We start from the raw sequence: 17,335 nt of genomic DNA, 5'->3' as shown, positions 1-17,335 counted from the left end.
TGATTTTTTTATTTTTTGACATTTTTGTTTTTTGATTTTGATTTTTTTTTTTAATATACTGGCGGCTACTTTTCTTGAAGAGGGTATTAAAAAGCTGGTGGTTAAATAAATATTGGCTTATAAACGTAAAAAGCTTTGTCATAAAGTAGTACCTTTTAGAGCCACATACTGGCATAGAATTTGTTGCTCGAGTACACCAAAGGCTATGAAATCAGAATGTGAATGATATGTGTTGTCGTTAGTAAGATTAATTTTTTCAGACTACACTAATAAATAATCTATTATAAACACAATTATAATATTGACCATTACAGTAATCACTAGACAAACTAAACTGTATTTTTTTATATGAGTTGGTGAGAACCTTCATTGATAATTTTAAATTACATTACATTATAATTACAAATTGTTGTAAATAAATATTCGGTTATAAATTATTAACGAAATTAGAAATATCGATGTGATACAAATCTGGGACGTATAAAAGTCTGAAAAACATTATAGTTCTGAAAGGGAAGAACCAAGAAATAACATTGTGGCCTTCAAGTCACTTGAGGTGCTTCTGATAAAACTAAAACATAGTTCAGTGACCACAGAATTAAAATTTATAAATTAATTTTAATTCTGTGGTCGCTGGACATAGTTACAATGTATTTCCAAGTTTTCAACTTAATACATATAATTCAAATGTTCATACTTCTCTTTGGTTCTCTGAATATTATTGTTGGAATGGAGGAGTTTTAGAGAATTCCCCATAGGTAATAAGCTATTACCGTAGTTATAATGGTAATGCATAGACCCGGGACCGACTTACTTTTCGTTTTGATGTCCCCAGAGGCCAAAAACACCATCCGATCAAATTCACACACGTATATTTGTGTCTTAGCACGACAACTCAAGCAAAAACTATCCGATTTTTATGAAATTTGGTACAAACGTATAAACCTATGTTTATTCGAACGAGTTCGCGAATCAGCGTGATCGGACCACGGGAGCGGGGTTTATGGTGGGGCGTATGGGCTGAAAATGGTTTTTTCGAATTTTTGACCCTCAAAACAAAACAAATCCTAATTTCTCTATAAACCATTTTGAAGAGCTTAAAAAACAAATAATTTAGTTTGTTGAAGTGTTTTTGTACGGCTATTGGTTACGGAGGAAATTCAAAAAACTGTAAATTTAAAATTCCCATGTTATTCTTATGTAGAATAAGTTAACTGTTGTATTTTGCTTGATTATGTATACCTACATTTTTTGATTAAACTCTGGAAAATTTATTTATTTTCGACTAAGCTATTATTATTTAGCTAAAAACACACTTTATTTACCCTAACTGTAGCATCAAACCTATAGGTACTCGTTAAACCTAATATTATTGAAATAGATTTAATTGATAATAAAATCAGGCAAATGGAAATTTGCTTAGTCTGCAGGTTTGCTGTAGCGGGGGTATTTTACAATAACACGTTTTAAGCGGTTTTCCATTGCGAAAAGTTACGTTAACGACGTTTATCTTTGTCGTCAGGTGATATTGACGACCTTCGAAAAATCTTCAGTAAAACTCCCCGAGACGTAGAATTGTGGAAATATAATTGTTTATCAAAACCTCATCTAGGGAAACACACGAACGTAAACATATGCGAGGAGGATTGCAGGAGTGAATGAGAGGAGAGGATGTTGATAGGTTATCTCCCCCACCACATTCGCGAACCACCAGACACTCTTACCTGCAGTGGTCGACGGTCAGTCAGTAGTAGACAGTAGACCTAGAGCCAGTGGTGACCATGAAGGACTTGATGTCTGTGTTCGGTCGGTGGTCGGGCCAAGGGGGCAGAGCCCGAGGAACGACCCTCTACAGTGCCGTCAACACCCAGGAGCCCCTGGAACACAACGTATATCGCGACACGACTACCCAGGACAACCCAAGGAGTCTGGACCCTGCGAGTGCCGTCTTTGATAGATTCTTCCACGGCCGCATCAGAAACAGATCTAGATGTGAGTATCAAGAATATTTCTCGGTTTGGTGAAGGCGAGGGGGTGATAGAAGGTCTATTCCAACAAATATGTACACCAATTTCGAAGAAGAGTTTTTAAATTGTCGGTGAGACTGTTAGGAGATGTTTTTTCTTTGTCTTCAGCCTCCAGAGAATTCATCTAATTCGTTGGAAAATACCTTCTTCTTCTGGTGAAGTTGTCGACTTTCAAAAAATAATAGACAATCAACAATTCGCGAAACTGTTAATGATAGAGTACCGATTACTAAAACATGTTGTATAAACGCTAACATTAAAAAAGATAGTCAAACCAAACGTTATAAACAGGATACTTGCGATTAGACAATAACATCTATTTTTTTTATATTTTCCATTGTGTAATGATAAAAACACCCGAGACCATTGTTAATTGGTGGGAGTCTATTGGTGATTCTGTCTTGAAGTCCCAGGTATAAATCTAACCAAACACCAATGTTAGTTTACTACGTACTACAGCGAGACCCGGAGATTCGGAACCCATAGGCAGTAGGTCCATCTGTCTAGAAAACAAACGATAATGTGTTTCCTAGACTACGTGACCTGCCCCAATAATAAATACAGTCTCTGGTTTCATGAGAAGACTTAAGAAAAGTTGCGTCATGTAAAATTGAATGTTGCTATTCATAATGACTATGGACTATTGTTATTTAAGAAAAATTATCACTCATTGTTTTTTGCTAATAAACAATCCATCAGATACATTGCATTTTTTTAATTGTTCAAATAGTTACTTTATTTTTTACGGAAGAATATCATTGAAGTACGAGTAGGTTCCCAATGAGTATATTGTAACAGAATTTCGGTCTTACAGATAGAGCTGTTAAGAAATATTTCTAAAGTTGTATAGTTTCTCTAAAACCCCGATTTTTATTGACACAAAGGAAAAGTATATTGAAATTGTTAAAAAAATGCAATCCTTATTCTATTTTAAATATTTTTTGGAGGCTATATCTAAAAAAAACGCAGTTAAAAATAAGCACCCAGTTGACTACGACTGGGTATTTTAAAATTTCGTTTGTCTTTTTATATTTAACATATCAAAACAAACAATTAATTGGTTGTGTGTGTATTTGACATATATTTAACATTTCGTATTCTTACTTTGCAATGGCAGAGAGAGGACATCTTAATTACCATCCAAGATTTCCTAGTGTTATCTATTTTCTGTTTGTCGTTTGTCGTAGGAATTTTTCTTATTTACAAACAAATAATATAAATTAATAACATCCGCTTACATTTAGCAAGATAATGTGGTTGAATTCTACTAATGTCTTCTGCTTAACATTTTAAAAAATATTATAAATTACTGTGAAAATGATTATTACTTATTTAATACTATTATTTTGTTATTGTAAGAATATATAAGAATAAGAAAAGCACATTTGTTTACCTAATACAGCATACCAATGAACAAAATATCGATAGTTAATGGATTCGTGAATATGCCTATTGCAAACTAACGACAACAATGATAAAGATACAATCACAAGTTATCAGTGGTAGAATGTTTTGGAGTATGATAACTTAGATTAGTGAATGTGTTAGCTAATTAAAATAAAGACCCTCAGCGCAGAAAACCTGCAGACTAAGCGATTTTCCATTTACTTGGTTGAGTTATCAAAAATATTCCCCTTAAAATTCTCAGATGTATTTTATATTTAAAATCATTAATATTAATGAGTACTTAGGTTGTCTGCTTCAGTGAAGAACAAAGCGGGGTTTTATTGAATTTATAATGGCTTAGTATGATATTTCAAAAAATTAAAATATCATTATAACACCGGGTGTCCCATAATACTACCCCTGGTTAATTTTTTAACGGCTGCATATACTCAAACGACATTCGATACACGCTACTGGAGTAAAGTAAAGTACTTTTTGGAGGTATTTTGAAATTCATCCCCACACCCAAACAGGGGTTGCTGGGGGTACCTTGAACATTTTTAATCGCAACCTCTACCAAATAGCACATAATTTTAAAGAGCTTTAAAAAATGAAATTAATGCTGCAAATCCAAATTTGATTCAAATTTTCAAAATGTCATAGCTAGAAAAGTTAGACGTTAATATAACTAGAACTTTACATTCAATTACTTTTATTTTATTATGGCTGTAAATTTTCAAATAACCTACAGTACACGTGACCAGGGTGATGTCACGCACTCTTTAACGTGATTTTGAATTTCATCACCCGTACCCAAATAGGGGTGGTTGGTATTTAAAACCAAAACCCCACCAGAAACCCCTATTTGGGGTGGGTGATGAAATTCAAAATCTGTTAAAACGTGGTAGGTCTTACCACGAGGCCTACGATAGTACCTAATTCGCTGTATGGGAAATTCGCTAAAAGATGTTTCTGCCTACTAACGACGGTATTATTTTTCTGCCACAGCCAGCAATCGGTAAATTCTTCTATTGGAATAACGTGTGCGGTCAATTCGTAATATTTAGGTAATTGTAAAACGTTGGTATTGCAAAATTACATCAGCTTTTTATATCACATTGAATCATTTTCATAAAGTACCATATCAGAATGATTAACCCTTTATCACCTTAAAAAACTAACTTGAAAAAATAAAGTATTAGATTTAAGTAGATTTATCAGATTTCAAATAAAAATATCTACGGTAGTCAAACTAAAGCTGTTTCATATTTTAATTGAACATGTTTTCGCGAACGAGACTTCCTAGTCCTGTTAGGTTTTGCACGTTTTGTGTTTCTTGAGAGTTAGCGGGTTTACCTTCTATCGACGTCGGAACGAAACGTGATCTGTTAATCTTGCCAATCACGCAAGTCTGCGGGATTCCCTGCCGAAGTCTGGACAGTCTGACGGGTGACGATGTCGGATAATTGAGAGCCGGATATTGGAGATTCCGACACAGTGCGGGTGGTACGATATGCTAAGGACAATTTGAATTTTTCATCTCAAACCATGTTTTGGAACTAGAGCAATTAATTTTTAAACAAACCTTAAGCAAAATCCCTGAATTTTAAATTTTGACAAATTGGGCTTATTTGTAAACCTTAGCGATGAAGAAATTTATCAAGATGATGAAAATTAGGGGATGAATTTTAACCAAGAAAAATGAATTTTTTAATGGGTGGAGTTAAGATATCGGGTTCATAAAACAAAATGGTTGATAGGAAGGTTTCTGGTACCATCTGCAATTTAAATTTGACAAAAAGATTGTTCATACCAAATCTTTGAACACGACGCGCTGTTTTTGTTTGCTCGTTTCACTTAACAAGGCGATTCAACTCATTTATTTACTCCTGAAACTAAAATTGTTCAAATAAAGATGCAACAAATTACAAGTATATCTCGCAATTATAGTCTTAATAATTTTGTTTGGGTCCATACAGAACTGTTTCAACGATCAGTAAAAGATTCGGGGGCATTTTACCCTCAATTCAGGGTACAATTTAAACAATTCGGGGGTTTATTTGTTAGAGAAACCCTTTTGTGGAGGAAAAATTGTAAAAAATATATGTAAAAGTTATGTATAACCAAAACTCAACAATAATAGTCTGTAAGGTTTATAAGTATAAATTAAAAGAAGTATTTTGAAAATATTTTCTTTATCGCAAAATATCTTCAAATCGCAAAAAATCTGAGAGTAATTCGTAATGAATCGAGGGGGCGAGAGCTACTCAGTGGTCAGCAATACAATCGTGTCGGTATCAACAAAACCAGTTCAATTAGTAAACATAGACCTTGGCCATACAAGGTTGCCCTCCTCCAACATACCGTGGCTACAACATAATGAGTCTACAACTAACTGTTATATCTCGGCTCTCGGCTCCCATTGACACAGCCTAACCTTACACAATGCCACAATGCCGTTCACTTCTGAACTAATCTCTCTGTTATCCCGACAGGTTCAAACATCAGTGGTGGAAAATGTACGCAATAATTCGTCTAACAACATAAACCATCATAAAGGAGACGGTCTTTCCTTAAACAAAATATATATACATTGAAGCTTAAACAGTGTTTACTGGATAACGATGATTTAAAAAGAAAAATTTACGTAATGTACATTACAGTATAAATATGATCAAATATCAAAACCACAACGTAGTAAACAAATATACATTATTAAATTGTACACGCTTCTATGTTTCAAAATCATCAACACAAAATATTATCAAAATTGTTTCTGTATAACAAAATAAATGTATATTATTGGTATGCAGGCAGATTAATAATGCAATCAACAAGGACTTATTCTCAATCCAACGCTAAAACAATAGTAATAATGCACAAACTGTAATGAAACCCCCAATTGGAAAAAAAAACTAGCTCGATGCAGAACAGAAAAGTCAGGGCTGTTTTACAGTAAGGCATTAAATAAGAATACCTACCTAAAAAAATAATTAAAAGTAAAAGTACCTGAAGAGCAAGTTTAAAAGTAATCGTTTTCTGTTATCATTTTAACACGATTGGATTTTTATTTTCTATCACTTAACTTCGAAGATTTCTTTAATTTTAATCTTTTACGTCTAAAAACGATTACGAGAATCACAATTCCAAATTATACACCTATAAAGATTTAACATGTTTTTGTCACGGTTTTTTTAGAAATAGCCAAGAAAACGTGAATCAATGCTTTTCTACAGTAATTAAAAATTAAACAATTATCTACTTAACAATGTCTTTAAATCTTTCGGTGTAGGACTTCCCGTTGTATTTTAGCTTGTTTTTGTAAACATCTTAAAACGTAATCAATTTATGATAAAGAATGTAATTAGTCAACAACCACGCCATGACGTGTGGGAGTATTTATGTCCAGCGGGAAGAAGCTTTGGAACAACAATTACTCAAACCTAAGTAGCCATTAGAGGTACCAGTGAACCTCATTAAATGTTTTGTACTATCTTTTCAAATATAAATAACTACAAGTCATTAGTAACTATTAGTTTATGCTATTGATGTCATTTTTCATCACTGTTAAAATTTTCATATTTTTTGGAAGTAATTTTCATTGAATTTGATCTTAAATAAGATAAAATATTATATTTATGAGTCAAGCGGTTGGTCATTACTTTGCAAATCTTCTATACCAAGTATTTCAAAAATATAACGAAAACATGAATCTCAAGATCGTGAATTTCGGATTTTGAATTCGTAGAGAATCATGCTTCTTGATAAGGTTTCCATATTTAGAGAAGCAATGCATTACAGTTATGATAAAATGTGTCTGACAGTACCAACGACCTATTGTTGTATTAGCTGATGTTTCACGTATTGAGATAAAAAAACATTTATAATCGATGTATGAGTAAGCATTTGCTTTCAGTCTGCAAATGGCACGCTAGACATTTAAGAAAGGTGGTCCTAAAAAGAGATCTCACTTTCCAAGATGACGCCAAACGGTTTTATTTTATCGTAAATCGATAAGCTCCAACCATCAAGAGAAATTATAATTCCACTACCAAAGAGGTACATTAAAATCCAGAATTAATCTCAGGCCGTTTTCAGCTGACCAATTCCTACACATTCTAACGATATCACATGAATTGACTTGAAAAATGCCATCTTGATCAAAATACAGGATAACACGACAAATGCAATTGGCAAACATCTGCGTACAAGTGTGGTGTGCACAAGAGGGAAATTGATATATGTACATATTAAAGAGTTACATTAAAGAGTACAGACCCAGGGCAGGTTCCTTGAGGCGCTCCTCTTTCTTTCATCTGAGTGCAGGATATCTTACTCCCAAACCTTTGTGAACGTTGTGACCTTAAATTGTCTCCATAATGCGGATTTCATATTTGCGAGATGTTATGTATGTTCACAAGAAGAATTTGCTCAAATTATTTTAATTAAAAACTAAATGAATATTTTAAAATAGGTGCATCTTAAAAGATTATTCTTCGTGTCGTGATTATTAAAGTGTTGAGCTTTGTAACTCAGAATTAGTACAAAGCAAAATCTGTTTATGTTTTCGTTGTAACTATCAATAAGGATCTTTGTATTGCACTAATGTATTTGCACCATTAATGTTTTTACTTACCCCATTCATTGTACAATATCGTGTGATCTTGAGGGAATATGTCTGTCTTCAGCAAATACTGTACAATCATTTGTGGTATCAAATTATTTCAAAAATGCATGTATCTGTTGTATAAGTATAACTGCAATACAAACTAAGCCAAAATAATGCATTTTAGTTGTTTGTTGATTAATAATCCATGCAATTTAATGGGTTTTATAAATAATCAGGGCAAAAAGCACGATGTCCTTTGACTTTGAAGACTTCCTGGCTGGGAAAGGCCACTTGTTCCGTCAGTTCAGTTTTTCTCCCCATTCTTAGTGGGTGACAGCGTTCGACATTCCTCTCATTTACACCAACTTCCCAACTTTTAAATTATTTCCTGGATTCTCCAATTTTGCTGTTTAAGATGTAATTTTTGAGGTTTCAGCTGCTCTTGAAAAAGTAGTTATATAAATTGTCCTAAACAAAAAATGAGCTGGTATTAGAAGCTTAACTCCAAATGATTTTCATAAATCCCAAAGAACAGTCAAACTCCAAGAAAGTATTGAAGTAAGCTATCTTACACTCGGAGCTAAACTAGGAAGACAAAAACGTTATTAAATTTATAGTGCATATTACTAAAGAATGGTTTAATTTATAATGTTACATTGACAAAATGGAATAAGTCAAGTGCAATAGATTACTATAGATTATTACTATAGATTGCAATGACTATAGATTATTTTCAAAACAAGAAACTGACTACACGTTTAGTAGAAGTAGAATGATCAATTTGAAATAAAAATCTGCTCTTTCAGCCTGTGATCATATGGTTCTGTGTTTTAATCGTTCCCAAAATTTGAGATAAAAAGTTGCCGAAGGACAAAAACGTTAATCACAAACCTTAACCACCAAGTGACGATAAGCTACTAATGTAATACCTTGGAATTATAATCAAGATTATGTTTAATAACATTTATTATTTTGATTCCACATCTCAATTTGCAGTCAGGTAAAATTATAGGGTTCGCATTTTGAAATTACGAATCTTCAAATTATCTTAAGTACGTTAATTTATAAAAAAAATTTTTTTATTGGTCCGGAACTACGGAAATAATTTTTGTATTCACTGGGACTTACCGAAATTATACTTAAATCCTAAATTTAAAAAGTAACTTGCTTACATTTCCTCTTCCATCCTGAGAACAAAAATTGCAACTTTATGGTTTCGTGGGAACTTATGTACATCTGTAGGGCAGTAGCTTTGTGCAGTATTTTGGCTTTTGGCACATTCAATTTGATTTAAAATTAGGTAAAATATTCCATTTAGTGAGTCAAGCAGATGGTCATTACTTTGCAAAGATCTCCTATATCGAGCATGTTCCGTAGCTTCAACTTCATCGCCTGTCTCAAAGTCGAATCATCCCTTACACCTCCTTAAATATTTATGTAACCTTTAGTGGTTCAAATGCAGCCCAGAATTTAAAATATTTCAGACGCGCCGCCGGACACGTCCACCAGTAAGGACCAGTACCAGACAGTATTGCCGAGGGTCGCCCAGTCGGAACATTACTATCTGGTAGAAGCTAAACCTTGGACACTGGTACAGCCTGTTCCGTTCAGTTGCATCAGTATTTCCTGTCCCAAGACGAAAGTGTGATCTGAAACTAAGGATATTGTATCGCCTACGTATGAAAGGGCATTCATAATTTTAAGGGTTTACTAATTAATTCCCGAGCAAGTAGTAAAAATGTTCCTTAGTCAGGAAGAGAAGGAAGAGTAAATAATCACCATAGAGTAAATAATCTGATACATTTGTGATGACAGAAAAGGATTCAAAGTGGGGCAATCAGGTGGGTTAGTCCTCCAGTCTAACGTTGAATTAGGAACTTGGAAGTCGAACAGTTGTGTCCATCCCTTGTTAACTGCTTCCACAACGAGATGCGATCGTTGTATATAAGCTGTCCTTCCCGTTTTACTTAATCAATCAATTAGTCATTTCTGTGTACAACATAAATGACTAATTGATAGCAGGACACACTCAAATTAACTAAGTACATGCGCAATACAATACAATACGTACATTTGTATTCTCAAACTTGCAGCAAGTTTGTTATGGATACAGAAGACGGTATATGTATTTTTTGTTCTAGGACGGGCACGAGCCCGAGATTGTTTTTCACATTACTTCAGGCTAGACCTAGGGGGTGCGGAATTATCACTTAGATAAAATCCATTGGTGACTTGGTGGGATTTGAACCCGGGATCTCAGGGACTGAAGTCCCGCGCTCTAACCACTACACCAGCTCGCTCCCCGTATATTCATAGTCGAGAAAATAATTTCAAGAACGGAAATAAAGTATTGTTTACAGTAGCAAGCTCTACAGAAACCACTAAACAATGACAATGTTTTCCTGTCAAATGCCTCTTGTTCATATAAATAATAGCTTGAGTAATTTGACAGTCATCGATATTTAATTAATTGAACGCCCTGGGGAAGGTTCCATATAAATCATCTGTGTAATTCATTCCATTTAAGCTTTGGAACAACAATTACTCAAACCTAAGTAGCCATTAGAGGTACCAGTGAACCTCATTAAATGTTTTGTACTATCTTTTCAAATATAAATAACTACAAGTCATTAGTAACTATTAGTTTATGCTATTGATGTCATTTTTCATCACTGTTAAAATTTTCATATTTTTTGGAAGTAATTTTCATTGAATTTGATCTTAAATAAGATAAAATATTATATTTATGAGTCAAGCGGTTGGTCATTACTTTGCAAATCTTCTATACCAAGTATTTCAAAAATATAACGAAAACATGAATCTCAAGATCGTGAATTTCGGATTTTGAATTCGTAGAGAATCATGCTTCTTGATAAGGTTTCCATATTTAGAGAAGCAATGCATTACAGTTATGATAAAATGTGTCTGACAGTACCAACGACCTATTGTTGTATTAGCTGATGTTTCACGTATTGAGATAAAAAAACATTTATAATCGATGTATGAGTAAGCATTTGCTTTCAGTCTGCAAATGGCACGCTAGACATTTAAGAAAGGTGGTCCTAAAAAGAGATCTCACTTTCCAAGATGACGCCAAACGGTTTTATTTTATCGTAAATCGATAAGCTCCAACCATCAAGAGAAATTATAATTCCACTACCAAAGAGGTACATTAAAATCCAGAATTAATCTCAGGCCGTTTTCAGCTGACCAATTCCTACACATTCTAACGATATCACATGAATTGACTTGAAAAATGCCATCTTGATCAAAATACAGGATAACACGACAAATGCAATTGGCAAACATCTGCGTACAAGTGTGGTGTGCACAAGAGGGAAATTGATATATGTACATATTAAAGAGTTACATTAAAGAGTACAGACCCAGGGCAGGTTCCTTGAGGCGCTCCTCTTTCTTTCATCTGAGTGCAGGATATCTTACTCCCAAACCTTTGTGAACGTTGTGACCTTAAATTGTCTCCATAATGCGGATTTCATATTTGCGAGATGTTATGTATGTTCACAAGAAGAATTTGCTCAAATTATTTTAATTAAAAACTAAATGAATATTTTAAAATAGGTGCATCTTAAAAGATTATTCTTCGTGTCGTGATTATTAAAGTGTTGAGCTTTGTAACTCAGAATTAGTACAAAGCAAAATCTGTTTATGTTTTCGTTGTAACTATCAATAAGGATCTTTGTATTGCACTAATGTATTTGCACCATTAATGTTTTTACTTACCCCATTCATTGTACAATATCGTGTGATCTTGAGGGAATATGTCTGTCTTCAGCAAATACTGTACAATCATTTGTGGTATCAAATTATTTCAAAAATGCATGTATCTGTTGTATAAGTATAACTGCAATACAAACTAAGCCAAAATAATGCATTTTAGTTGTTTGTTGATTAATAATCCATGCAATTTAATGGGTTTTATAAATAATCAGGGCAAAAAGCACGATGTCCTTTGACTTTGAAGACTTCCTGGCTGGGAAAGGCCACTTGTTCCGTCAGTTCAGTTTTTCTCCCCATTCTTAGTGGGTGACAGCGTTCGACATTCCTCTCATTTACACCAACTTCCCAACTTTTAAATTATTTCCTGGATTCTCCAATTTTGCTGTTTAAGATGTAATTTTTGAGGTTTCAGCTGCTCTTGAAAAAGTAGTTATATAAATTGTCCTAAACAAAAAATGAGCTGGTATTAGAAGCTTAACTCCAAATGATTTTCATAAATCCCAAAGAACAGTCAAACTCCAAGAAAGTATTGAAGTAAGCTATCTTACACTCGGAGCTAAACTAGGAAGACAAAAACGTTATTAAATTTATAGTGCATATTACTAAAGAATGGTTTAATTTATAATGTTACATTGACAAAATGGAATAAGTCAAGTGCAATAGATTACTATAGATTATTACTATAGATTGCAATGACTATAGATTATTTTCAAAACAAGAAACTGACTACACGTTTAGTAGAAGTAGAATGATCAATTTGAAATAAAAATCTGCTCTTTCAGCCTGTGATCATATGGTTCTGTGTTTTAATCGTTCCCAAAATTTGAGATAAAAAGTTGCCGAAGGACAAAAACGTTAATCACAAACCTTAACCACCAAGTGACGATAAGCTACTAATGTAATACCTTGGAATTATAATCAAGATTATGTTTAATAACATTTATTATTTTGATTCCACATCTCAATTTGCAGTCAGGTAAAATTATAGGGTTCGCATTTTGAAATTACGAATCTTCAAATTATCTTAAGTACGTTAATTTATAAAAAAAATTTTTTTATTGGTCCGGAACTACGGAAATAATTTTTGTATTCACTGGGACTTACCGAAATTATACTTAAATCCTAAATTTAAAAAGTAACTTGCTTACATTTCCTCTTCCATCCTGAGAACAAAAATTGCAACTTTATGGTTTCGTGGGAACTTATGTACATCTGTAGGGCAGTAGCTTTGTGCAGTATTTTGGCTTTTGGCACATTCAATTTGATTTAAAATTAGGTAAAATATTCCATTTAGTGAGTCAAGCAGATGGTCATTACTTTGCAAAGATCTCCTATATCGAGCATGTTCCGTAGCTTCAACTTCATCGCCTGTCTCAAAGTCGAATCATCCCTTACACCTCCTTAAATATTTATGTAACCTTTAGTGGTTCAAATGCAGCCCAGAATTTAAAATATTTCAGACGCGCCGCCGGACACGTCCACCAGTAAGGACCAGTACCAGACAGTATTGCCGAGGGTCGCCCAGTCGGAACATTACTATCTGGTAGAAGCTAAACCTTGGACACTGGTACAGCCTGTTCCGTTCAGTTGCATCAGTATTTCCTGTCCCAAGACGAAAGTGTGATCTGAAACTAAGGATATTGTATCGCCTACGTATGAAAGGGCATTCATAATTTTAAGGGTTTACTAATTAATTCCCGAGCAAGTAGTAAAAATGTTCCTTAGTCAGGAAGAGAAGGAAGAGTAAATAATCACCATAGAGTAAATAATCTGATACATTTGTGATGACAGAAAAGGATTCAAAGTGGGGCAATCAGGTGGGTTAGTCCTCCAGTCTAACGTTGAATTAGGAACTTGGAAGTCGAACAGTTGTGTCCATCCCTTGTTAACTGCTTCCACAACGAGATGCGATCGTTGTATATAAGCTGTCCTTCCCGTTTTACTTAATCAATCAATTAGTCATTTCTGTGTACAACATAAATGACTAATTGATAGCAGGACACACTCAAATTAACTAAGTACATGCGCAATACAATACAATACGTACATTTGTATTCTCAAACTTGCAGCAAGTTTGTTATGGATACAGAAGACGGTATATGTATTTTTTGTTCTAGGACGGGCACGAGCCCGAGATTGTTTTTCACATTACTTCAGGCTAGACCTAGGGGGTGCGGAATTATCACTTAGATAAAATCCATTGGTGACTTGGTGGGATTTGAACCCGGGATCTCAGGGACTGAAGTCCCGCGCTCTAACCACTACACCAGCTCGCTCCCCGTATATTCATAGTCGAGAAAATAATTTCAAGAACGGAAATAAAGTATTGTTTACAGTAGCAAGCTCTACAGAAACCACTAAACAATGACAATGTTTTCCTGTCAAATGCCTCTTGTTCATATAAATAATAGCTTGAGTAATTTGACAGTCATCGATATTTAATTAATTGAACGCCCTGGGGAAGGTTCCATATAAATCATCTGTGTAATTCATAAAACTTATATAAATATCCACTTAGGAGCTGTTAAAGAGGGTGTGGATTTCTCTTTAGTAATGTCCTGTAATACCATACTTCAGAAGTACCAGTGAATGGTTCATAATTATGGGTTTTGGTAGGTTTTGCTAATAGTTTCATTTATCACTTCTTGTTATTATCGATCTAGATATTATCGATAAGTAGGCCTTCCTCTGTCGACAACTTACAGTAATGGTTGTTTGATTTTACACGTTTTCGTTTATTTCTGTTGTGAAATCGGAAATGAGTCTAATTACAAGGGGTTATGTAAGCGGATTCCCAATGAAGTAGTCACCTATCAATCATTACGCACGTCTTTTTCCAATCGTTCATTGTATTTGACGTGATTTCAAACCTTATATAAAGGTATACTTAAATGATTTTTTAATGGTATTTCGGTTTTTTATATAATTATTTTGGCGAACCCTTTCATGAGTTATAAAACAAAATCCCATTAAATTGTGTCCATTTTACCTGTACCATTTTCCAAAAGACTTTTCACCCTCTTCAAATATAAAGTTATAAACTTGACAACCTTATTCCGAATTTGTTGTTATCATATCGCAGAACCACAGAAGAACAATGACAAATTTGCATCACATGGATAGTCAAAAATCGGGCATTTCCAAACAAACCAAAACTAACCGGAAAAATTATACGAATAGTTTTGCCTCCGTAATGTTCTTGACCAATTTGGCCAAGATGAGTAAATTTTGGACGGGAGGTCAACAGTCACTGTTGGTGATCCGCCCCGCAGAGAAAGTGAATCATCAAGGCAAGCCAGCCCGCACGGAAACAGGGAGGAACCCTGGAAACACCAAGGGCCTTGCAGGAGGAGAGTGAAAATAACTGAATTTACGATCACCCGCTGGAAAATATCCCATCTATATTCTAAATCGTAAAGTGACTTGAGTGAAATGTTGCAATAAGGAACCCACACACGAAAAGAGTTGGCTGAAATTTGTTCCGGAGGATGCTCAAGACTTTTCTGAAGTATCGGGTGTTGAAATTTGATATTAATGCAAACTAGGATTACAATTTCGTAATACTCGACTTCAAAATTACCATGATAACAAGTACAATTTTTAAATCCCTTGTATTGTACTCGTTCACTACCATTGGTATTTTTAATATTACAAACCTTAATAGGAAGCATACCTTGATAATACGTCTAATTATATTCGTAAAATACATACTGTGATTTTTTTAAGTTACCACTTTCACATTGTCGGTAAAATCTTGAATTTCCATTGATATTATTCACTAACTCTCCTCCGGTTTGTTACGTTTATTTAGAAGTAATCACTTACACGTTAATTAATTAATTCTCCAAAAAATATTTATATTAGCTACGATCTCTGTAATTTCTTTTATGGCTTAAGGATGGTTGTAATAAAATGCAATACTGACTCATCCACGACATCCTTCCTTTTAATTCAAATCGTAGTCAAGGAAACAATTCACAATGTTTAAATTAGTATTTCATAACCTTTACTGATTATTATAATTCTCATTATATGGAAAATGGTTCGATACATTCACGGTTATAAAGCCATCGATTGGCTATGAATTATTAAAGAGAAGGTAAACAGAGAACCTTCAGAAGTCGAAAGCCTCCAAGATCATATGGACAATATCAGACTATAACGTATGCGCGGCCGTCAACATGTGCAGTGGCCTTAAATCACTCTCTCGGATGTAGATATACCTACTGGATTATGTCAGTTCCTTTCTTGCCTACAAGATACGAGATTTGATCATTGGATCGCAAAGTGTATAGAAATCACATCTACTGTAATCTGTTTCTCGGAAACTTCGTCACTCGAATCTTGTTTTGTGACGAATGACTTGTAGAACACCCTAGCGTCCCAAGCGATTATGCGATATTTTAAGTTCCCTAGCGGGCAAATGCCCTAGTGTCCCAACCCAAGTGATGCTGCGATATTTTAAGTTCCTTTGCGGGTAAATTCCCTAGCGTCCCAAGTGATGCCGTGATTTGTTTAATACCCTAGCGTCCTAAGTGATGCTGTGATTTGTTAAATATCCTTGTGTCCCAAGTGATGCTGCGAAATTTTAAGTTATCTAGCGGGTAAATTCCCTAGCGTCCCAAGTGATGCCGTGATTTGTTAAATACCCTAGTGTCCCAAGTGGTGCTGCGAAGTTTTAAGTTCCCTAGCGGCCCAAGTGATGCTGTGATTTGTTAAATACCCTAGTGTCCCAAGTGATGCTGTGATTTGTTAAATACCCTAGTGTCCCAAGTGATGCTGCGAAATTTTAAGTTCCCTAGCGGCCCAAGTGATGCTGTGATTTGTTAAATACCCTAGTGTCCCAAGTGGTGCTGCGAAGTTTTAAGTTCCCTAGCGGCCCAAGTGATGCTGTGATTTGTTAAATACCCTAGTGTCCCAAGTGATGCTGTGATTTGTTAAATACCCTAGTGTCCCAAGTGATGCTGCGAAATTTTAAGTTATCTAGCGGGTAAATGCCCTAGCGTCCCAAGTGATGCCGGGATTTGTTTAATGCCCTAGCGTCCCAGGTGATGCTTCAATATTTTAAGTTCCCTAGCGGGTAAATTCCCTAGCGTCCCAAGTGATGCTGCGACTTTTAGAATTCCCTAGCGTTCCAAGAATCGAAACAAGTAGGTGAACCACAGAGAGATTTGTCTGTTACCAGGAACTTTTCTTACAGTGAGTCACATCTTTCCTGTTTAGTGTTTACCCTGATGCCTAAAGCGGGTAACAAGACAACTAGTTGCGTGATGTGTTATCCGCAACAGAATTAGCCCGAGTTTCAAGGTTACCTATTCCTTCGTTCCCTATTATGCAATGACCTTTCTTACAGCTGTAAATCATTATTGACAGTTTTCGTGGTAGTCGTTGACGAAAAGCTTTACATTTATCGTTCACTCTTTTGCTTATAAACTAGTTTAAAATAAATTCATACCTATAATAAACGTTGTTGGTCTGTTCTAGGAGAACTATCTCTAATTGCATACCTCGCTTCAATAAATCCATTTATATTTTAATCCTTAGTATAAATACAGATTAACGAAAACATATT

General features: G+C 34.6%; 1 protein-coding gene across 5 annotated transcripts in view; it reads left to right on the top strand.

Moving 5' to 3' along the window:
* The window catches only part of LOC128998477 (scavenger receptor class B member 1-like), a 154,270-nt gene that overhangs the window by 108,107 nt on the left and 28,828 nt on the right, over nucleotides 1-17,335 (top strand). Inside the window, exon 1 of one of the 5 annotated variants that reach the window (XM_054424615.1) lies at nucleotides 1,759-1,992. The exons of the other annotated variants lie outside the window; for them this stretch is intronic. Within the exon in view, the coding sequence (XP_054280590.1) occupies nucleotides 1,782-1,992 (211 nt within the window). The 5' untranslated portion in view covers nucleotides 1,759-1,781. Of the gene's footprint in view, nucleotides 1-1,758; nucleotides 1,993-17,335 lie in introns of those variants that run through there. 5 annotated transcript variants of the gene reach the window in all.

This window comes from Macrosteles quadrilineatus, unplaced genomic scaffold, assembly GCF_028750875.1.
Source record: "Macrosteles quadrilineatus isolate MER2022 unplaced genomic scaffold, UCM_ALF_1.0 Scaffold_7__1_contigs__length_78375512, whole genome shotgun sequence".
Lineage (NCBI taxonomy): Eukaryota > Metazoa > Arthropoda > Insecta > Hemiptera > Cicadellidae > Macrosteles > Macrosteles quadrilineatus.
The sequence above is the reverse complement of the archived record's forward strand: the minus strand, read 5'-3'. Positions and strand labels throughout refer to the sequence as shown.